Raw genomic sequence first — 24,887 nt, forward strand, 5'->3', positions numbered from 1 at the left:
TTGCCCATGCATCTTTAATTCTGCCCTCCTGGATATGTGTTACATTATTGTCTTTAATTAGATGAACAATATACTATATTTTCCACAAAACCCCAGCCTCATTCCATGAATGAGAAGTTACTCAATATTCCTTTTTATCCTCTACATTCATTATGTGGCCTGGGCCTTATTTACTGCACACCATTCAAACTCTGCACTGAATAGAAAACTACTGATTTCCTCCTTGATGTTTTTGTTTCTCACCATAATATTTAAGAGCTTCACAAACATTAATAAATGTGTTCTCACAACAATGCTGTGAGACAATGGGGAATTTCCATTTCACAGACAGGAAACTGAAATACAGACGTTAGGGATAAAATTGTCAAAAATGTCCTCTAATACCAGGTGAGACACCTAGGCCCTAATTTTCCACAGTACTTATAGCAGTTTTATAGCACATCATATGTTGAAAACATAGCTCCCATTGACTTCATTTGCAGTCACGAGTGCTGAGCAGTTCTACAAATCTGGCCCCAGATGGCTTACATAAGGTTTTCAGAAAATGAAGAAAACACAATCTGTGGTCAACTGTGAACATTAAGTGACTTGGCTAGTGCCATATAATTCTTTTGCAGAGTCAAGGATACAATCCAATTCTCTCAAGCAGCATTCAATTTCTTGAACAATGAGACAATCCTTCCTCTTCAGGCAATTTCCTACCTCATTCTTTACCAGCCTTCCAGCCTCTGAAACGGGGTTCCTAAGACTACAGCCTCCTTCACTACACAACCCTAATTCATCCTCAGAGCAGGACCATCCTTTGGACTGAAGTGGGATGAAAAAAGTATGTGATCATGTAATCAAGGACTGTAATTTAATGCATAATCACAAGGGAGCCTAATTAAGATTGCACAGGTAACCTTCATTCTGGCACATTCTAACATAAGGGTTTTTGGATGCCATTTCCAAATTAAAGAACACCAAAACTGTAAAAACAGAAATTCCATTATGTGGAACCATTCTGACCTCCAGTTTGTATCATCAGCAAGGTTTGGATCTTTGGATCCAGAGCACAGATTTCTGAGTTGAAGGAGCAACCGATAGCAATAGTAGGCCATCATCCTTTTATGTGGATCAGGCACCAGTGAGTTTCACAGATATTTGCTGAGAGCAGAGAAATATAGAAACTCGAGACTGCTGGATTTAATTCCAGATTCTGGTCAGGAGTGTATACTAGTGATTATAGACTAGTCCTTCCACTATCCCACCTCTACTATCGTTCTCCTGACCCCCATCCATCAGGGGTCTTGCGCTATACTCCCACCTCCTTCTCCGTCTATACCTTTTTGTTAGCTCCTGCCCTCTCCTGCTCTGCTCCTATATTCCCCTACATCGTCCAGCTCCTGCCCCATCCCCTTCTGTTCCTATCAAACACCATCTATTCCTATATCTTGACAAAACACTTCCTCTCCTTCTACTCCCATCCCCCCAGCTGTTGTCCCCCTTCCACCACTGTCTCCCACCCCCAGTGCTTTTCCTCACACTCTGACTCTGCAAACCCCTCTCCCTGTACCCCACCAACCCACCATTTCTCACTTCCTACATACTAAATCAGGCTGCTTCCTTATTCTCCTCACTACTTGAGCACCAGAAGTTAACATTAAGAGCACAGGAGAATACAATCTTTATGTTCTCTGTTTTGGTGCCTAGCAGCACAGCAAACTGGAGCAGTAATTGTATGGAAAGTCCTGCTCAGCTCCTACAGCCACCAAATGCAGTGAGTGCACTCACTTTGTGGAGCTGGCACATGTGCAATCTGGTCACTCCATAGGAGCTCTAAGAACATGGAGCATGCTCAGTGCTGACCTAATCTTCAGAAATTTTAGTTGTCAGACTGAAACAAGCTTCTATTGAGCATGTGTGAGCTGAAATTATTCAAAAGTTCATACATTGGCCATATTGAGGTAGTATTTCCCAGGAACAGCAAAAGGCACATCTCTGACACCCCCTTGCCAAATTTGAAATCCATGCCTCAAAGTATGGAGGAGCTAAAACTTCTAAAAATATTCTTACAACCAACTCAGTAACATGGGCAAAACAATGTGTTTTTCACTGACTTCATTTTTAGAAATGGCAGAGCCATTTTTACTAAAACTTTTCATACTAATAACTTCATAATGTCATAATATCAATCAAAATTCATAAGTGGTACAGAATCATCACAGCTGGTGTAACAAATTTCAGCCTGAACAGTTTAAGTTTAACAAAGTTATAGAGCGAAGAGTTGGACAACCTTAACTTAGGCAGCACTACCTGCACCGTTTCTAATTATTTGGAGAACCGTTCTCCACCTGGCATAGCTACCGTATAGGGTTCATGCTGGGTTTTCTCTACAATGGCTCCTAGTTTGCAAAGACTTAGGCATTAGTTTAACTTGTTGCACTGTGAATAGTCCTACTGAACTCAAAGGGGTTCTCAGGGTGTGTAAATGTAGCAAATAAGTAAGTCTTCACAGCTGTGAGGTCTAAATTTGTTCTGGAGTTTCAAAACAGTTTGACTCCTTGTTTCAATGTATCTTTCCAATAACAGGCAACCTTGTAGCATCCCTGGGACTTTTAGGATGTAAGTGGGTTTGTTTATTTGTTTGCTTTATTGAATTTTCCAATAACCTCAAAAATATTCTCAAGATGTGAGAGCCTGATTCCTCCCTCTGACCTCCTGTATGTCTGAAGCAGGCCTTTTCATCCTGGAACTACTTTTGTGGCCTTTTCTTCTAATTCTTTCTTTCAGTTTCAAAGGCTAATATAAGATAGTATATGGACTATGAAAATCAGGTAATTGCAGTAAAATAAGATTTGCATATTTACAATACCAAGAAAGTAAGTAAGTCACTAAGGAGTTTTGGAAAATTGTATCCCGTATTCAACTTAATGGTTAGTTTGCTTAGTTTCACCATTATCTGAGAAGCCTTCTTTATAACTCCCAGAAATCCCTAATTAAAGACACAAGGCCTGGTTCAGCACATCAGCTTTAAGCACAACTCCTATCTTAGATACTGTTTGTTTGAAATAATCTGCTGATGGTGGTACATTTCTCTACACAGTGGTGGGGTTTGAAAAATAACAGAAGAAAAAATCAAATTATAATTAGGTTGTTCTTTCACACATTTAAAGGGACACTATCAACTTAAAAAAAATCACCTCTGTTGAATATCTTGCCTGCTATTGTTAAAAGCACACAAACTATAAACACCGGAGAAAAATTTTTTCCTTTGATTTCCTTCTGCTAATAATCTTGGACATTACTTTTAACAATAATAGGTATAATATTTTCAAATGGACACATCTTCAAATTGATGGCATTTCTTTAAATGCATATTTACCTGACAGGTTCTTTGATCTCTAACATATTTTAATTTTTGTGTTGGGTTTTATTTAGATCCATCTGTGAAATGTGCACTGCCAAGGAATCTTGAGAATATCAGATTTTTATCGGTTTACAATTTTCAAAAGAGTTTCTATCACAAAGATGTTGTAAAATACAGATGTAATTCAGATGTCAAGAAACTTAAACAAACAGTCTGTGAATATGGGAAATGGTCACCCAAGCCAGAATGTGTTGGTAAGTATTTGCATTTATAGAAAACTGTTGCTTTGTAATCCAGCTACTGAATGCTAATTTTATTAAAGCTGCTATTAATCTAAATGAAGTTCATTAGTTTGAAAAATAGGACTGATTTAATAATTAAACCATACATTTTTTTATAGCTAATAGGAAGAAAACACTGACCAAATACTTTTTAAATTTCAGAAATAATTTGACATCCTAACCAAATGACGTTTAGCTGATTTATTATGGATTACTTTTGCAGAACAATTAAGAGTCCGAATAAAGTACATATTACAATGAGAGTTTATAGAATATCAGGGTTGGAAGGGACCTCAGGAAGTCATCTAGTCCAACCCTCTGCTCAAAGCAGGACTAATCCTCAGACAGAGTTTTTTTTACCCCAGTTCCCTAAATGACCCCCTCAAGGATTGAACGCACAACCCTCAGTTTAGCAGGCTAATGCTTAAGCCACTGAGTGTCTCTCTCTACATAGAGATGATGTATTCTTGATCTGCATTCTCCTATGGCACTGCAGATTACATAGACCTGACTTTTGCGCTGTGCTCCAAAAGAAACTTTAAACAAGCTGTAGAATTTTTGAGTCAGTGGGAGACTGCTAAAGAAAATGTCAGACCAGTGTGCTGAGCTTGTGCTAGTGAGTCTCTCCTTAACTAACTTGATCCTGTAGAAGAAGAGAAAGGAGACTCCAAAGGAAAAGATTTTTGCCTTGCATGTTTAACTCAATGGTTTACAAAATTTGTGTCCTCTGTGGAAGAAAAGATGGACTCAGTTCATGAGTGGTTTTATCCTCAAGTTACTAGGGTTGAACTTCATTTGAGGTACATGGAGACTGAAATTAAGACCAAATATCTGTGCAAATGAAACCTCAAAAAATGCAAAAACCTCTCAATAAGAGGAGGAGGGGAGAAGGCTAGAAACTCTGGAAAACCAAGTGAGGGCTAGATATGTTTGGATTCTGGGTTTGTAATATCACTTCGAGGCATGCATAAATCTGGAAAAATGGACAATCTAGGAAATGCTGCCAGTTTGTCTGATGTTAAACAAACAGCAGGTTCACAGTGGCCAGTTGCTTACCCATTGGGGCAAAAGAATATCAGGAAAAATTCTCTCAAGATGGCTTCAGAGGACTGCTCCCAAGCACACTCTATTAGCTAATGTTTTATTACTAACTTCTACAAAACACATAGGTTATAATGATCTCTACAGGATCATCACTTTTCCAGCTTTCAAGAAACTTTTAATATCAGAGGTGTCTAGATTCAATGTTGTTCAACCATCAAGGTTTTCACACTCAGTCGTTACTTGTCTGTTCCCTTCTCCTATTCTGATAAGCAGAAACTGTAGCTAGTTTTAACCTTGTCTCTAAAAACCTGTCTCCAAATTAACCCTTAACTGTGTGGTGTTCTTTTTCATTACCAGGGGTGTCTCTAGGTATTTTGCCGCCCAAGCACGACAGGCAGGCTGCCTTTGGTGGCTTGCCTGTAGGAGGTCCCCGGTCCCGCGGATCCGGCAGCATGCCTGGGGGAGGTCTGCCGAATCTGCGGGACCAACAGACCCTCCACAGACGAGCTGCTGAAGACAACCTGCCTGAAACCCTTGTGGCGACCAGCAGAGCACCCCCCGTGGCTTACCGCCCCAGGCACGCGCTTGGCATGCTGGGGCCTGGAGCTATCCCTGTTCATTACTTCAGGGTGCCGGAATGCACACAATATGGTTGCAATTAGCTTGATCACATTCTGGGGTATACACACCCCTCAAATACAGGGAAACAAGCCAAGCACTACTGCTACGTGGGAACTGGAATTTCTGTTCCATGGAAAATTTCACATTTAAAAAAAAATCATCTCAAGTCAGAACAAAAAAATCCAAAATACCAGATTTTCCACAATTTGAGAAGGATTGAAATAGAATGCTTGAAATTCTGGGCAGGGAGCTGATAAGCCAGCAGATCTTTTTGATTCATCACCATATGAATATGATGGTAATTAAAAGAGGAGAATGGTTACTAAAGATCTGTGGTACGCGGTTTTTCGTCTAATACCTGTTCTCGTTTGCAATGAACTGTCACATTTACCATATTTTGAGCCATGAGATCTGACTGAAACTATCTTTTGTTGAAGAGAATAAAAGAAAATGCCCACCTCCCCCTCAGCTACCAGGAGCCTCCAAGATAACAGAGAAAAGAAGCTATGAGACTGGTGAAAAAATAGCTTTTATGTGTCTGGAAAATTTCAGGCTTCATGGAGTGAAAGAAATAATGTGTCAAGATGGAAAATGGCAGTCACCGCCATACTGTGTTGGTCAGTAGGATGTTTTATTTGTTTTTGTTTTTAATACAGATTTCCTGAAATTGGATGAATCAGACAACAAGCACATTTAGTAATAACAACTGTCATATTGTTGGAGCTGATACACACTGGGCCTAACTCTGCTCCCATTGAAGTTAATGGTAAAATTCCCATTGATTTCAAAGAAAGAAGAGTTAAGTCAGTACTGAGCTTTCTTAAAAATCCTTAACTTAATGTACCCCTCAGTGTGTGGGTGTATGTTCATCTAGAAACAAACTGGAATAATCTCATTTTAATGAAACTCTTCAGCATTACCCAGCTTTGGTCTTTGGAAATTCTTTTGAGCATACAGAGAAGCAGGAATTCAGTCACTTCATCACTGTTATCCTCATTAACTTGGGTTTAAAAGGAAAATTTTCAGTGGGCATATTATTGCATAATTTTCCCTCAAGGCAGTTTTATGGCTTCTTCAGAATTATCTAGTTCTGGCCAAAGTCAGAGAGAAGACACTGCACCAGATGGACCCATTGGTCTTGTTCAGCATGACAATCCCTGTGTTTCCATTTGACTGTACTGTACTTAACTTACACTGTAACAGCTTCAAATGTTTATTATGGGGCTGGCCAGAGGGTGGGTTTGTAGCATTTCTTAATTTGAGCCCATACAAGGAGTCCTTCGTTAAGAACAATGACTAGAACTTACACTCATTCAGCTTAACCTTTTTTTTTTCCAGTTTTAGATTACATGTGCATTTGATGCGTAAATTTTATTGTTAATTTTCTCTTCCAAACAGAAGAAAAATCATGTTTGCAACCATATCCCATAGAAAATGGTGAGATTTTAACTCTAGAAAATCGAAGCTTAAGAACGGAGAAACTGGGACCAGTGACTTATCCAAATGGTGCGACATTAAAGTACAGCTGTAATGCGGGCTTCATGTTAAGAGGCCCATCAGAGATAACTTGTAGTATGGAAAAATGGACCTCATCGCCTGCCTGTATTGGTAATTATACTGTCTGCTGTTTTGCGTTTTCATTAATCATTTTTCAGTAGAGCAATCAAAGAGCTAAATTCTATCCCAGTGTAATTCCAATGGGTTCAGCAAAGAATTTGGCCAGTGAGTTTTAAGTGGAGGCTAAATGGTGTGATTGCTTGTGAAACAAACTTTTGATTGAAGGATTTATTTAAAAGAAATTACTTGGTTTTTAAAAACTGCCTTGTAGAACTTATCTTCTGTCCCAGTTATTGCTCCCTCTTTTTTACTTCTTTGAGAAAAGAAGACCTCTTCCAGCTCTCTGCTCTTCAGGGCCCATGAAGACCATAGAAACATCCGTCTCAGCAGGCTGATGTTTCTTGACAGCTTCCAAACAGTCACTGGTGCCAGCTTCTTCCACAGTCAGTTCTTCTCTACACCTGGTATCCTGCTATGCCCATAGAAAACAATAGACATCAGCCAGTGTTCAGGTGGTAGCAATCATCTGGGAATTTGCTTGTTCACAGAGTCAAAATAACTAAAAAACTGTAAATTTTATTTTGCTTAACAATATACTAAACAATGACTGAAGATTTGTAATTGGATGCAATCAATCCATCAAAAAAATTCTTTTATAGCTTTTATAACAAGTTTATATAATGACACAGAAAATAGAACATATATATTTGAATAATCTTGTTTTAGTGGAGAGAAAGAGAATATGTTACCTGATGGGTATTTTCCATCTTTCATTGCTATGATTCTACAACAGAAGACAGATTTTTCTAACTTTCTGATAATTAGTAGGGTCATTTCCATCAGTCATTGTCCAATGTGCATTCCTAAAGTGCTCACAAAACTTTAGTACATCCAGCATTACTGCAGCATCCCAATTACTTCCCAAAGCAGAAAGTGCTGTACCTGTACTACATCTTAGCAGCAAAAACAGAGATGCCTTGAACTAAGATGGCTCATGAATAAGGCTTGCATTTTATCAAGGAAAGGTGCTTCTCTACACTTTTAGAAAATGTGTGGTGTTTTGTGAGATGCAATATAGCACAGAAACTAGCACTTCCAGCTGGAAAAGGCACGTGCATTGATATCTTGTCAATACAGAACAATAAGGAGCCTTCTCTTTATTCACAGGGGAAAAAGAACCTATCATTTTGTACTTATAGCACTCATAACTTGCATGTGACTGATAAGTCATGTTAAGGATCACATTCTAACCAGTTCTAGCATAAGCTGACAACAGATTCCAGGATTCTCATATATGTAATAAATAGACAATTTCCAGAGATACTTAATTTTCAAAATCATAGTCACATGCTGATAGGGAATACCAGTGCAGAAGTAACATTTCTCTCTATGCAATGCAACTTTTACAGGTGTTACAACCAGGGCTTTAAAAAAAAATATATTAAGCCAGTCCACATAAAAGTGAGTGCAAATTCCAGCAATAGCTGCCCAACCCACAGTCATGGTCTATAATAATCACACAAAGGGATAATACTTATTTACCTCAGAGGAAACTGTGGAGATAAATTAATTAAAGCTTGTGAGATGATTTGATGCTATTATGATGGATTCTATCTTTTCATCTCTATAGCATTAATAAGGGCTTGTGTACGTGCAGCAGTTGCCCAAGTTTATCTTGAACTGTGATTTGAAACAAATTTAGTTAAACTGCTGTATCAGGCTGTGGACTCGCTTATGTCCCACGTTCAGTTCCCTGCTCCACCACAGACTTCCTGTGTGACTTTGGGCATAACACTTTTTTTCTCTCTGGGCCTCAAATTCTCACCTGTAAAGTGTGGATAATAGCACTTAGATACCTCACAGGTGTGTCAGGAGAGTAAATACATTAAACATTGTCAGTCACTCAGATATTATAGTGATGGTGTCTAAAAAAATTTCAGTTTAAACCAGATTCAGTTTAGTCACACCAGGTTTAAATGAAACTGAAGTGAGATATTTTAACCAAAATAAGTCTCTACAGAGGAGTTTGCACAGGGTTAAAGTAACTCAGTTTAAAATACAATTGAAGTTACAATGACATGACTTCTGTGTGTTGACAAGGCCTAGTACAGGACAGGCCATTGCACGAGAAATCCAGGAGACAAGAAGCAACCAGAAATGCTAATATTAGACTGAGGCAGAAATTAAACATCCACAAAAACTCAATTCTAATCTATTTAGCATTTGTTTATTTAATTAACCAAGATTGAGCAATTTTATTTAACAATGCACTTTGTGTAAGTTTCATACCCATCCAAATCTCAGCACATATTTGAGTGCTGCTTGAAGCCTTTATTTAAAGTTTCTCTCTCTTTGTATCTGAGCACATTGTTAAACAGGCTTTATTGAATGAAGGTAATTTGTGAGAGAGTTTCGCTCATTTTCAATTTGTGTGACTATTTTTTCAGAAATGCCATGCAGAGAGGCACCAGATGTCCCCCATGCTTATACTGAAGGTAGCATAAAGACTAATTATGAATCTGGTGAAACAGTGCGTTATCAGTGCCACCCAGGTTTTATTGCTGTTGGACCACAGGAGGTAACATGTAAAAGAGGGCAGTGGACCCAGCCACCGGAATGCCAAGGTACATGTGTGGAACTTATTATAATATAGGCACTCAGATACCTGGGGATGATGATTACTATTTATTTGAATTAGTATAGTTCCTAGCAGGAGCAGTGCCAGGGTTTTTGGCGCCCTAGGTGCAGGGCTGGCTCTAGCCATTTCGCCGCCCCAAGCACGGCGGCACGCCGTGGGGGGTGCTCTGCTGCTCGCTGGTCCTGCGGCTCCGGTGGACGTGCTGCAGGCGTGCCTGCGGATGCTCCACCGAAGCCGCCTGCCGCCCTCCCGCACTCCCGGTCGGAGCTGGTCCTGCCTAGGCGGGGGTCCTTCCGCGCTCCCGGTCAGCGACAGTTCTGTGGCGGGGGGGTCCTTCTGCGCTCCCTGTCTTCTGGGCACTTCAGCAACGGATCTTGAAGTGAGTGAAGGACTCACCACAGAATTGCCAATGAAGACCCGGAGCGCAGAAGGACCCCCCCCCCACCGAATTGCTGCCGAGGGTGGCAAAATGCTGCTTCCCCAAATCCTGGCGCCCTAGGCGACCTAGATGGAAGCGCCGGCCCTTGTTCCTAGGATCCTTAGTTATGGACCGGGGCCCAATGTGTTAGATGCTGTACAAACGCAGAACAAAAAGCAGTCCCTCTGTCAACGTGCTTACAATCTAAGTACAATACAAGAGTCAATAGATGGGACACAAGAAGACACTATTGGGTAGTATGACAGACTATGGTATCAGCACATCAATGGCCTACATTGTCAAGGTTTTTTGTAGGCATTGTGGAAAAGAAGAATTTAAAGAAGGGATTTGAAAGTGGATAGTTAGGTTGCTTTGTGAATGTTTATGGGGAGTGCCTCCCATTTGTGAGGGGCAGCATGGGATAAAGCATGAAGGTGCTAGTTTAAAAAGGGAACATGTGGGCAGTGGAACGTGGCATCATGGGCTGTGTCATAAACAGATAGCTAAGGGTTAATGTCTCTTTCACCTGTAAAGGGTTAACAAACAGAGACCTGCAACACCTGACCAGAGGACTAATCAGAAAACAAGATACTTTCAAATCTGGGTGGAGGGAAGCTTGGATGTGTGTTCTTTGTTCTGTGTGTGTTGTTCTCGCTGGGGTCTCAGAGGGACCAGACGTAAGCAGATTCCTCCAATCTTTCTAAAACAATCTCTTCTGTTCTAATTCTAGTAAGTATCAGGATAAAGGTGACTTTAATCTTTTTAATTAGTTTTCCTTATTTGCAAATGTGTATCTGGCTGGTAGAGTTTTTAATGTGTATTTGGTTGAAAGTATTTTAAATTGTATTTCTGCTGGGAGGAGGCTTTTTCTCCATTTTCTATAAGCTGAAAGACCCTGTAATATTACGTCTTGTATTTACAGAGATTTCTTATTTTTTCTTTCTTTTATTAAAAACTTTCTTTTTAAAGACCTAATTGATTTTTTACCCCTGGTTAATGCTAAGGTATTGAGTCTGTACTCACCAAGGACTTGGTGGGATAGAGAGAGGAGGGAGGTGGGGAAAGGTAAATTTCCTCTTTGTTTAAGATTCAAGCAGGAGGAAACCTGAGAGGAAGGGGAGAAGAGGCAGACGAAAAACCTGATTTCTTAGTGTTGTGATCATCACCGCCGAGTCTTGAAGCATGGTGATACTTCTGGTGTTACCCAGGCCGGGAAAGAGCGGGAAGAAAGGAGGGGGAAGGGAAATGGTTTATTCCCCTTTTTTGTGAGACTCAAGGAATTTGGGTCTTGGGGTCCCCAGGGAAGGTTTTTGGGGGGACCAGAGTGCCCCAAAACACTATATATTTTTGGGTGGTGGCAGCCTATCAGATCTAAGCTGGTAATTAAGCTTAGAGAAATTCATGCTGGTATCCCAATTTTTTGGACTCTAAGGTTCAGATTGGGGAAAGATATCATGACAGGCTGATTGGAGAGGAGCATCGAGAGCTTGATAGTGAATGAGAGATGATGGGATGTTTGGTGCAATATAGAAGAGGGAAGCCAGTGGAGGGATTGGGTGACATGTTCAAAGGGATGGGATTGGAAAATGATCTTTGCAGCAGCATTCTGAATGGATATGAACAGATCAAGAGTACCTTTGTCAAGGCCAGAGAAAAGGATATTTCAGGTATTGAGATGAGTCAGAAATACAGCTGGAGTAGATAGATACTTTAAGGAGACTGCAGCAGCCAATTCAAAAATGGAGCTTGAGAGCAATATATTATGGGATGGAACAAAGGAAATTGTGGAAATCTGGGGATCAAGTACCCACAATTTCCTGAGAGGTGTATGAGTATCCCTAAATGTACAGTGATTGCTGCACAATACATAGTAACAATTTCCCACAAGTTGCACCTGAAGGTAGTGCAGAATACACTGGCATTGGCTACCCACTGTGCCACGTGCCTGTTGTTGAGACAGGTAGGTATACTGATAGACTTGAAAAATACTTAAATACTTCAGGATACTTGACTGTTTTGTCCTCTGCTGCTGCAGAGGCAACAGAGGGAGCAGAAAGTTAACGCCAAACTCTGTTCCATAGCTGTGCTTCATTCGCTGGGAAGGCTGATATACAGATGCTGATAATTTCAAATACGGAAGGAGCTGCAAGAGGATTTGTTGCTTGTCAAATGGAAAAGGATAGAATAGGAAAGCAATTTTTTGTCCCAGCTTCTACAAAGAGAACTTAAATGCATTTTTAAAACTATCAAAAAGTTCTGCAGGTTGTTTTTAACGTATTTCAATTTACTTATTTGTCACAATATAGAGTCCAGTTCTGAAGCCTGTGACTTTTTTGCCTGAATAAGGAATACAGAATAAATGCTCTCATCTCACTTTTACAGATTTGTGTCATTACCTTTGTTATGAGAGTGCCTGGAGTTTTCTTTTATGGGCCATAAATTATAAGATACTCCACAAAAGTGTTTCACTTTGATAAATCTCCCCTTTCAGATGCAACATGTGGAGATCCACCTGCAGTTGCCAATGCTGAGATCATAGACCATAGAGACAGAAGGTATTGGCCTGCTGAAAGAGTGCAGTATCAGTGTCAAGAAGGTTTTGAAAGTCATGGACCAAATGATGTCACCTGTATAAATAAGGAATGGTCACAACCACCAACTTGCGAAGGTAGAGGTTTTAATTTTTATTAAAACAATTAATGCTAGATTGTACCTGCCCAGTATATGGGTGTCAAGTAAGGCGAGGAGGTTGCAGAATCTTTTCTGAAACATCCTTGGCAAGCAGAGTCTGAATGAATGTCTCTAGTACCTTCCTTAGTTGCAGCTCATTTTCCCCACTACATTGCTTGTCAGCTCTATTGGCTAGTGTGTAGAAAGATGGACCAGTGGCCCTGCCTCCTTACCTCTTTTAGAACCATGTACTACTAGTAGAGAGAAAGCAGGCCTTACATGCATCTGAGCATAGGGATTGAAATTGTCCCTGGCCCCTATGTAAGCTATTCAAAAGTGGGGGAAGGCTCCTTGCACCTTGCCACAAGTGAGCACCTGTATTAGGGCTAGGTAGAATCTGGCCATTAAAGTGGGTACAACATTCAGTACTCCATCAGCACTGTATGGGGCCAGCTCAATGGACAGTTCAAAGAGAGGGGTGCTGCAGCCCTACTCTTAACCCCCTTATTATTATTATTATTTTAGCCAAGTGTGGGTAAAATCAGTATCTTCTTCACTCCAGTCATAGTCCATATGGACATCTGTAAGTGAGGGAGTCTGTAAATGGTGTCTTCTTAAAAATAGGAAAGGAAAAAAAAATAAAAAATGAAGTGTAGTAAAATGAAGTAACTTTGAAATGAGTAAAATCAAGGTGATGCAAATATTTGCAGCCAAACAAACTGACTTTAAGAGGTTTCCATTTGGAGAAGTTAGGAAAAAGACTTGTATGCTGTTTCTTACATTCTTATGTTTCCAACCCCTCAATAATGCAAAAGAATTCAGAAGTATCTCTTGTTTTTTTGAAGGATGTGGGGGGAAGTTCTGGTGTCCATTGAAATCCCACCCCATTTCTGTCAGCAATATTCTCTTTGATAGTCTCTTTGACTAGGGCTGCAGCTGACTCAAGCACTGATAAAACTGATCATTGATAAAAATGTTAAATAATGTATGGTCAAGGACTGATCCGTACAGGATTCTAGTAGGGACACACTTGCTTGATTATGATTCCTTGTTACAGTTACATTTTGAGACTGATCAGTTAGCCAGTTTTTAATCAATTTAATGTATGCCATGTTTAATTTTGTATTCTAGTTTTTTAATCAGTGTCATGTAGTACCAAGTCAAATGTTTTACAGAAGTCTAAGTCTGTTACATCATCACTTAACAAAACTTGTAATTGCATCAAAAATATATCTGTTTAGTTTGATAGGATCTATTTTCCAAAGACCCAGGGTATTTCAGATTAATTATATTAATCTCTGAAATTAAAAAGTTTTGTCAGTTGATTCTCTGCAATTAAAAAGGCTCTGATAAACTAAACAGGATAAGTTGCATACCTTGGCTAGAGGAACTGAACAGAAAAGATACACAACTAATGAAATGTTATTAAAGATTTGGGTCAACTGAAGTATTTCTTGGAAATGTATCAGTGACTGTAAATGTGTCCATATATTTTTTCAGATATGATGTGTGGACCTCCACCTGCAGTTACTAATGCTCAGATTCTAGGGTATGGAAACCAAAGGTATTTGCCTGGTGAGAGAGTGCGCTACCGATGTCAACAAGGGCTGAGCCTCATTGGGTCACAGACAGTGACCTGTCAGAAGAAAAAATGGTCAGAACCACCAGAATGCAGAGGTATTTTATTTTATTATTTATACATATCCTAAAAATGAAGATACTGTTGGAATCAAAAGCTGCATTCATACTAAGAAGCTCTTGCTTCTCTGTATCTTTCTCCTTATATTATGTGACTTGCAAAACATGCACCAGAAAAAGAAATATATTATTCATCATGCTAAGGGCCACAGATCCATTATGATGGTTGCTTCAGCCTGTTTGCTGGAGTTTCCCCCCCAGTCAGCTTCCTCTTCTGAAGTGCTGCAATGACAGGTCCCTACAGTCTTCAGTGGGAAAGTGAAGCCAAAGGCAAAAAAAAAGTTCTGTGTCTCCTGCTTCATCCCACCCCCCTTTCTGAGTAGCTTGTTGGGAAGCTCTGTGTTCTTGATGAACAGAATGGAGTTTTCATCTCACACTCCAATCTGGGTGGGGGTCACCTTGATGCCTATCCAGGCATGAAAGATAGAAGCCAGGCAAGGAGAATTCAGCTCTGATTCCAGCATGCAGGAAGCATTTGAGCAGCCCAGGTGCAGTCACCTCTGTCCCCACCATAAGATGGAGAAAGGGGCTGGTGGAATTTGAAAAGCCAACTCCAGTGGCAAGTAGTTCCCATTCCCATGCCCTCATCTTAAAAATAGCAACACCAGAAAGACAGTGCAGCAGATTGAAGATTGCAGCAACTCCACCTCATACAGAAAGGCAGCATTAGACACAACATGCACAGTGCTACCACCAGGTAGTGGGCTAAGGGGCATTTTTGCCCAGACCCCCTCCCACTCCTGCCACTTGTCAAAGGTCTCCTAGAGGTCTCCCATGATATTCCAGGCTCAAGCCTTCAGAGGAAATGCAGACCCAGGTGTCAGAAAGGGGTAGAACATTGGGACCTCCCATTTTGGGCAAGACAGTCCTAAGACATCAGGCTTCTGGAGAGTTCATCTTGAGCCCCAAACATTCCTTGAGAGAGCCATAGGGAAGCCCCAGAGTGGGAGGTGAGTCATTAAGCCAAACTTCTTCGTGGGGAGGGAGAACCCTACTTAATAAAATATTTTTTGAACAATTCCCTAAGCCCAATTTCTTGCCTCCCATTGAAACAGGAGCATAGGACCTGTCACGGGAACCTCTCAATTGATGGGTCTAGGTTTAATAGAACAGTCACAAGTGCTCTCTTTCTATAATATAATCTTTACATCCTTCTCAAAACTGGGAAAGAACAAGCCCAAAGAATATAAAAGAATTCAAGTTTCACACTTGGTTTTCCCATACACAATCTTCCCAGGTTCAGTCTCAGCACATGAGGTTTAATGGTTTCAGCCTCCGGATTCAGAATGCCTGTAGCTTTCAGCCTTTAAATTACCAGCATAACAGTTGCTGTTTACTGCCCTCAACTTCCCTGAGTATCCTGGCATTAGTTCTTAAGCCATTCCAGTTCACCATTCTATCTCAGACCTTCTGAGGAAGTTTTAAAGCATTCCGACTGAATCTATCCTTTTTTTTTATTTTTAACAAACATTCCCATTTTACCATCCCAAAGATAATTCCCCCCCTTTGGCACAGGGATGACAGCTTTTTCAACTCCAGTCATTACCATTTGGTCTCACAAGTCTTCCAAAGGTCCAATAATATTAATAATGGTTTTAAGGAAGAAGAAAACTTTTCTTCTCTTTCTTTCTCTTTTTCCTATTTCTTTCTGGATAATTCTACTGGTTAGGGCACTATATAGACTGTGAGACCAAGAGACTTATTTAGGGACAGCTCATCAGGCTTCTAGATTGACTGGCCAATATCCACCCTATCCCTTCAAAGTTTCTGAACCCATGTTGCTTACTGAAAAAAATGTGACTATTGATTTGATAAATGTTACTAAAACTATTAAATTAAAATAAAACCAAGAAAACATATCATGAAAGCTAAGTTGCTATTTCATTAAATTAAACCTAGAAGTAAAGTCTTACATTAATTTTATTTTTATTAGATTGTTGTAAATTCAAGAAAACAAATTATTCTCAATATTGGATTGAAATTAAATAATCAAATGAGTCAAACTATCAAATTAATGCAAAAAAAAATCATAAATTCTAAGAAGGAGTCTGAGGAGGTGGCTTTCCATTTTGTTGTAAATCCTAAGTAAGGAATTTTACCAAAGTCAATTAAATGTATAAATTTGCACTGGTTAAAGAGATAATTTGGTTTCACTATTAAGATAACATCTGAATCACAATCCCAGAGCCAATTACAAAGCTTCCTCCATCTAGTGCAGTGGTTAATACTTTCCTCTTACATCAACGGAGATATTATAATTCACACTTTAACAGAACACTCTTGATAAGGAGAAGTTTGACAACTTATCAGAAGTTACCATACAAGTTATCATAAATGACAACATCAAATCTCTCAGGACTTTTAAACACAGAATGCAGAACACACTCTCTAATGAATAAGTTCTATGAGACATTATTTAGGGCTGTGTTAACCTAGGGAAATTTCCTTCTGGTGCTTTCCCCATGAAGACCTCATGGGTAGTGTTCTACGTTAGCATGCACACATCCACAATTTCACACCCTAAAATTAAATAACATTAAACAGCTGGGATGACTCACAACTAATAAAAATAGAAAAAGGAAAAATCAGATCTCTCAAATAACAGAGTTTGAAAACTCTTCAGCTCTCAGTCTTCTGGACTCTGAGTAGGAACTGGAACTGCAATCAAGGTGTTGCTGGCATAGCACTTCTCACTAGTGGACCTTCAGCTACAGAAAAAGTGGCCAAAGACAGGTGTAGCCTGTTTGTTGATGATGTGAGTTCCTCTCCCTGAGGTGGCCCAGTTGCAACAATTCCAGAATGTCTGTCTTCCCTCTAGATTGTCTTGTTCATCGAAAAGGCAAGGAAGCTCAGCCTTATGCTTGATTCCTATAGTTTGAAAGTTGCTTACTCAGCCTTGATGTACCGCCACCCTCATAGTGAAAGGCCTGCCTTGGAGTCATGCAACGTGGTGCAGTCAGCTTTGAATTAGGTCATCTTTAATGAGTATGAACTTGGAAAAGCCCCCCCACATTAGCAATTTTAAAAATATTTGGTGTTTTCCATAATACAGGGATCGATGTCTGTGACCCACCCCAACAATATCAAAAACCCTGATACATGAGACCACTTTTGAGGAAGCTGGCATAGTTTTATCTGTATGAAATTCTGAAGATGATATTATGTCACCAATTTATGAAAACTTCAGCATAAAAATACTATAAACATAGCTAATTGAGAAAGAACCCTAGCAACCACTAGTTACGCAGCATTCTTCAATCAGCAAAATTTAAAATAAGTTCAAACTTATTATCAGCCCAAGTAGCTGGGGATCCAGGTAGCCCACCTATCCAACTAGAGCCTCTGGGAAACCCAAAAGCTGTACATTTCATTACTATGTTTAGAAACAAAAGATCAGAAAAAAGTTATATGGTTCCTCTTCCATTAGCTAGAAAGTTATCGAACTCTTAGTGTGAAGTTTAACATTCTCTGCTCATTAAATGATTCTTTTTAATGTTGTAGCAATAGTATGAGTTGCTTATGGTGTTGCTATTTACCTTTTATTTGCAGGAAAAAAATACTATGAAATTGTAATTTGAAGCTGGAGGTGGTAATGCAGTTAAAGAAATAGAATATATTCTATAATCTCTCTGGTTTCACAGCAGTAGCCGTGTTAGTCTGTATCAGCAAAAACAACATGGAATCCTCGTGGTATCTTAGAGACAAACAAATTTATTTGGGCATAAGCTTTTGTGGGCATGAAGTGGCTTATATTCCACAAAAGCTTATACCCAAATAAATTTGTTAGTCTCCAAGGTGCCACAAGGACTCCTCATTATAATCTCTCTATGACAGAAGCAATGTAGTGTTGAAAAGGAGTAAGACCTTCTTGTTCAGCTGCCACTTGTATCATTACGATTGGAATGGTTTAATGTATGTAAACAAACTATTAAAAAAAAGTCAAAATCATACTATGAATATAAACTATTTTAAGTAATTATGACTTTTTTATAAAAAATAAATGAAAAGTTCAATGGATAAAATATAAACAAAATTTAAATGGTCTTTTTAAAGTGTAAGTTAATTTTTAAATTCAGGAAAAAAATAGTTTCTTTAAATTAAACATTGCCCCAACATTTAAAGTGCTATAGACTGCATTTGATTTTAGGAAACCATAGCTATCCAAACCTCTTAACCTTGGTGTTTGGTTCATGGAACAACTATAGGTGCCTTAGAAAGACATCAGATAGAGAAAACCAGTCTTATTTTGTGGAGTGCTGTTTATTTGGACAGGAAAATTCTTAGAGTCCAAGGCCAGAAGGATACGATGTGATAATCTAGTGTGACCTACTGTATAACACAGGCCATAGAACTTCCCCAAAATAGTAGTATTAGGGACCCATTGTGCTAGGCACTGTAGCCATATGCATAAAGTGACGGCCTCTGCCTCAAAGAGCTTATGAATCTTCCTTTACTAATAACTAGAGTAGACAGAAACATTTCCAACTAATTTTTTTCAGCAGAAAGATCTTTTCTCTCAACACACACATTTTCCAAAAATATAGTATTTTAATTTTCCAGTCCTTTTGACTATAAAATAAACCTAGGATATTTCTGTTAATTTTTTGGAGGAGGACAGGGGGAAATAATCATATATTGCAGTCCTTGCTCTCAGTACAGAGCCAGTTGTCCTTTAGTTCATTCTGAAAAGAAGACAGAAAGGGAGGCAGGGGCCTTGGCTCACGCTGGCTAGAGAATCTGGCCAGCAACAAAAGGGAGAACACTCTCCTTGTATTGGCAACCTCAAGCATTCAGTAATTTATGAATTAGGCCTGCTCAGCTCATTGGATTCACTAAACAATGATAACATATTTAAAAATAATAAATCTGGGGTCTTTGTGTTTGTCTTCTGTGTTTTGAACCCTCTGGGCTATGTTTTCAAGTGCTCCTCCACAACCATGGGATTTAGCATCTTTTTATTTTTTAATGACAACTGAAATTTTCACATATCATGACCCCAGGAGCTGGAATTAAAAAGAAAAACAAAAAAACCCACATGAAATACCATGTAACTCATGACAAAATCATGAGAGTTGGCAACACTGCCCCTCTTTCTTTAGGGTGGTGTGGCATGCACAGACCCCCGGGGCATCATTGAGCTCAGGAGGTGTTCTCTCCCTATAGCACAGTAGCTTCCAGAATACTCCTTAGTTTGGAAAGGCTACACATAGCTCCAAATGTGGGCCAGTGCCTTCAAGCCATGGGGCCAGTTCCTCAGCTGGGCCGAATATAAGCTAAGCACAGCTGAGGATGGGAGGGGGAAAAGTGGCTTTGAGCCTGGTTCTGAGGCTGATGATGATTGAAAACTCACAAGGGACAACCCCACAGCTCAGAATTGGCTAGGGCTACATGCTGCAGGTCACCTCTGCCCCAACACAATCCCTCCAGACACTGCCTTTTTCAGCTGATGACTTCTCCATGCAGAAACAATCCTTTGCAGCCCTGTTAGCCACTCTAGGCTATTTTACTAATCAAATAAATATCATTTGATAGTTACTCAGAGTAACTATCAAATGACAAGTAATGCTGCTCTTTCCTATATATTTATAATCCATTATTAATCTATTGAGCCCAAGGGCTTTTCCAGAGAGTGAAGTATTAACTCCATCCATGATTACATCACTTCTTATTGGTACTAATAGTTTTTTTCCTTGGCATCTTTTCTTTTCTTATTTTTCTCTTTTGTTTAATTTCTTTGTTGAATTCTCACTGCTCATTTTCTTATCTAGTCAGTGTTTCTTTCTTTTTTCATTTGGTGTTTTATGTTACACTTTTTAACCCATTTTCTCCATTTCTCTCCTTAACTTGTATCCTCTTACCTAGTTTTTACCCTCCATCACTCATCTCTCTTGATTCTCTTTCCTTCTCCTCTCAATACTTAGTCACCACAGGAAGAACATGGTGTCCAATGCACTCAACCACTCTCTGAAATACCTCAGTGGTTAACATGTTCAAGGAGAAATGAGGCTCTGCACAGGACAGAGAGTACCTAAGTGACAAGAAGTGGAACACTGGCACACATAAGCAGCCTTGGCACAAGATGAATTTTGTCAAAGCCTCCTTCACTTTTGTGTGTCAAATTTTAAGTCAGAATGGAGGGATTAGTATGGTGGACGTGACTGGCAAGCCAGAGGATTTCAAAACAGGATACATTCCCTGCTTCAAAGTCCGCCAAGAACCAATTCATGAGGCGCTAGAGCATCTTGTTACCCTAGTTTGCCATCAGTTTCATACAGTACTGCTACAACTTGAATGTCAGTATGACTTAATATTGTGATTTCAGTTCCAATATCAGTATAGCTATTTTTCACTTTGATTTTTCCTGGTCTACAAATCAGAGTCAATTGACAGTGCTGTACTGTCATGTTACAGCATTTACAGTAACTAAATACTGCCCAGTAGTTTTATTCTCTATTTCTATACTTCATTTCAGAGGCTGGTGGAAAGTGTGGGCCTCCACCAAGAATTGATAATGGAGACATTGTTTCATTCCCATTAAAAGAATATGTACTAAATTCAACAGTAGAATACAAATGCAAAAGTTTACATATATTGGAAGGACCTCAAAGTGTTAGATGTGACTCCGGACAATGGACAGACCCACCAGTTTGCTTAGGTATGTGCAAAAATCAATTATACGAAACAGAACAGTGGTGAGTTATGAATCTGTGTTCATTTTTAAAATGAACAGCGCTGCCTGCTGACACGCAATACACATAGCTGGAGTATGAGACTAGTAGCAGAGGTGAAACCCATGGAGATGGTGGTGGAAAATAACCAGAAAGGATTCTGAGCACCAATAAGTACATGCCCCATAATGTAGTGAATGCGGAAAACCTGCCAATGATTGACTTGTACACACAGAGAATGTGGAATTTGTTGCCTTCTTTCCTGGAGTCCCTTAGAATTCAGTTAGTTAATAATTAGGGATGATAGACTGTGGAAAGAAGGAAAGAGGAAAAATTTAGTAGACTCCATATTTGGGCTCTGGCATTTGTAGGATTCAGACTAGCACAAGTGCCTGTCAACATATCAGAGTGATTCCTGTTTCTGTTTCTAAAGTCTGGGTCTTTTGTTACATTTCATTACACAAGAGTCGTCTTCATCAGCATCTTTACATTCTTGTGAGGAAAGGTTCAAATGAGGGTGGGATAGGAACGATTCCATATTTCCACGTAATTATCAGCATCTGCATATTATGTTTGTGCCTAGCTTCTTGTGTAATGCTCTGTCCATGTGATGAGAATGCTGCTTCTGTTTCTGCTCCTGATGTTCACTGCTGAATTCTAGCCCTGAATTTCTGAGTCTTATTTATGTAAAGATTTCAAAACAGTGAAACTGGACAAATTCTGGGCCCTGCTAGGGTCACTGTGAAATATTTGAAAAGTAAAAAAAAAAAAAATTATTTAGTATTTATTTGTATTACCAGAGCAGAGTACCTTAAGGAGCAGCTGAGGACTCTCTCAGCTTTGGGAGAATCCTGGGATGGCACAAAGCTAGAACCATCTGGGGTGAGGAGGGGGCATGTCAGGGGCCAAAGGGGACAGGGACACATTGAGATGCACTGAACAAATATCTGGCTAGCAGAACAGTCCCTAGGGGGCCATTCTAGCTTTGGTAAGTTGGGATAGTCCTGTAGCTGCTCTAAATTCTGCAGAAATATGTGGTGGGGATCAGTCCCCAGCTGTCTCCAGGATCAGGGGAGACATAAAAGTGGTTTTTAGATAATCTTTACCTCCTCCACGGATGGTGCTGAGCATGAGCATTGATGACTAGCCTAATATATTTGTGTGATGCTTCTGTGAGTGATGTGACTCTTCCTTTTAGACCTGGTCAAAAAATTTCCACCTAAACATTTTTTGACTGAAAATTGAGTTTTTGACTAAAAAATTTTTTTTCTGTATAAAGTTTTTATTTATTGTTGAAAAACCAAACACTTGAAAATCAAAGCTTGCAGTTTCTGACCAAAAATGTTTGTATTTGGCTATGCGGTGGTGGTTCCTCATGGTACTTGTAGTTCAAATGCTTCAACTGTGGCATCCTCCACTGTGGGCTGGGCTCCCCAGCTGAAATACATATCCCATGATGCACTATGGCCAGGTATTCCCATGATGCACAACTTATCCTCATCTACTGTGGGAGACCATGGTGTATCAAGGGAAATGCAGTCCAACCAGGGACCCTGAGGAGAATGGACTCATGAGACGGATGAACTATAACTGCCATAAGGCACCATGGTGGCATTTCCAATTAATTTTTTTAATTATTTTGCTAAAAAGTTAGAAATTCTGCAGAAAACCTCATTTTTTCTGACTAGCTCTACTCTCTATGCATCATGTAACAGATAATAATAATTAATAATAATGTTCCTCTTCCTAAGGCTAAAAGGAATTCATTATATTCTGACTACCCGAATATAGTCCGTGGCTTTCCTCCAGCCATCCTGCTTCATCCTTCTGGTCCTCAGGAGCTGTTTGTCCTCTACAAGCTCCTTCTCTTTCCCAGGGTGTGCCTCCACTCATGGAGAGAAGCTGCCCAGCTGTGACGGTTGCTCTCACTGGTACCACCCACTGGTCAACTTTAGCAGCAAAGACCTTATCACCTGCAGCTTTTACAGCTGTTTCCACTCCTGTGTCTGTGGCACCCCATAGCACTATCACTGGCTCTGCTTGCCTTGTCCTGCCCTGCTTGCTGATGGTATAAAGGGCTGGCCCTCTCAGCTGGAGGGACTGTAGTATCCATCCTCTTGGCCCACTGTACTGCAATCTCCTCAAGGTTGCTCATGATATTGATCACACCAGTTTATTTATCTTTTAAATCTTATTTTCCCCCTCCCCCTCCCCAGGACTCCTGTGTAACTCCAGTAGTGGCATGAATGTGTGACTTCACCTCACATTCAACTGAGCCAATGCTCGCTCCAATGTTCCTTATAAATAAGTAAGAATTGGTGTGGTCGTGGTCACATCACAAATGAATTACAAGTTAAATGAATATTTGTAGATATTTATTTACTCTCACTATTTTCCCAGCTCTAATTGGGAAGAAACTTTCCCCATAAATATTTGATTGCATAATTCTCCACTGGGAGATAAATTGGGACTATGACTGTACAATTTATGAAATCTGGTCAATATTGTGGCATATTATGGAAAACTGCCAAAATGTATAAGGATCCACCATTGCTGACAAGTCCTATAGCAGATACACACCAGAGAGGGAAAATGGGAAATATTTATGGTTAATGACAGAAAGGTTATGCCAAAAAGCAGCTGCATCCTGAAGGGAGAAAGGAAGGTCGGCGCAATGGAGAGTGATGCAAAAGACAAAACAAAGGAAGCCAAGGGGATTTAAATAGCCAGCCAAACAGGAACGAAGACCAGACGGCAAGAAGATTGGGGCAGGAGAGAGGAAGGTCACACAAGCTGGGTAAGGAATTCCATGAGGGAGAGAGACCAGCCAGCATGTGACAGGCTGAATGAGGCAGGGAACTGCTTCCTTTCCTGGACCCAAACGGTTCCTCAGGGACACACAAGAGCAGGGTGAGCTAGTGTAGGACATTGCAGTCTCAGAGCTTTATTATTTTGTGTGGGCTAGACTCTCCAGCATTTTATATTATTAAGTAAAAGATCAAATGTGTTGCATACTGTGCAAAGTGTGTGTGTGTGTGTGTGTGTGTGTGTGTGTGTGTGTGTGTGTGTCTGAACTGCTTCCTAACTGCTATGTGCCCTTGGGAGTGTTAAACTGTAAACCAAGAGCTTCATACCTTTTGGGTGGAGTTCTGGGAGAGGCTGGGTTTAGGTGCAAGGGATTTGGAAGAGTCATCTTTGCATCCAGGCACTAGGCAGTTGGACAGCGGGTGCGAGATGAAAGGTCTGAGCCCTGAGAGTGTGCCTAGGACCTTAAAATTGTGGCAATGGTTGGACTGAGCAAGTGTCCACAAGGGGGCATTTGCTAGGATCTATGACAGAGAGAAGAAGGTCTACACTCTTTACTGGAGCATCTGGCTCTGTAACATCAGAGGCAATGAGAAAATAGGTCTGATCTTTTTAATTAAAGTGCTGTTGAGTCAAAAGTCCAGGTCAGACCCATGTGCAAATAACTAAAGTGCCAAAATTTATTTATTTATTTATTTATTTTTTGCAGAGCCTTGTACTGTAACCCCAGAGGATATGGAGAGGAACAAAATACAGTTGAGACGGCCTTATGAAAAAAAATTCTATGTGTTATCAGGGGTCTTTGTTCAATTTATGTGTAGATGGGGATATAAATTGGATCCAACATCTTCTGGACTTAGGGTACAATGTTTAGAGGGGAGTCTGGTATACCCTAAATGTAAACACAGGAATAAGTAATCTTTAGATTAACCACAATATTGATGACTGGTCCACTATGCCAAGTTTTTATTTATTTATTTTTATCGAGGATGTCTAAGGGTGTATAAAATGCAATCAATACATGACATGGTGACTGAACAGAGCGAAATGTAATATTCTCTGAAATTCTAATGTATAAAGTGAGATTTCTGCCTTGTTCACAAGATAAAAGCTGCTGCTTAATATCAGAGTGTTGAAT

The 24,887-nt window shown here is 39.9% G+C and overlaps 1 protein-coding gene across 1 annotated transcript in view; it reads left to right on the top strand.

The window, feature by feature from the left end:
* Positions 1-24,667, top strand: part of LOC116827118 (complement factor H-like) — a 138,607-nt gene extending 113,940 nt beyond the window's left edge. The window contains exons 18-25 of the mRNA XM_075068271.1: positions 3,421-3,603; positions 5,733-5,912; positions 6,694-6,903; positions 9,300-9,476; positions 12,400-12,576; positions 14,079-14,255; positions 20,749-20,931; positions 24,459-24,667. Coding sequence (XP_074924372.1) covers positions 3,421-3,603; positions 5,733-5,912; positions 6,694-6,903; positions 9,300-9,476; positions 12,400-12,576; positions 14,079-14,255; positions 20,749-20,931; positions 24,459-24,667 — 1,496 coding nt within the window. The remainder of the gene's footprint in view (positions 1-3,420; positions 3,604-5,732; positions 5,913-6,693; positions 6,904-9,299; positions 9,477-12,399; positions 12,577-14,078; positions 14,256-20,748; positions 20,932-24,458) is intronic.
* The last annotated feature ends 220 nt before the right edge of the window (positions 24,668-24,887 follow it).

Source organism: Chelonoidis abingdonii, chromosome 7 (assembly GCF_003597395.2).
Source record: "Chelonoidis abingdonii isolate Lonesome George chromosome 7, CheloAbing_2.0, whole genome shotgun sequence".
Lineage (NCBI taxonomy): Eukaryota > Metazoa > Chordata > Testudines > Testudinidae > Chelonoidis > Chelonoidis abingdonii.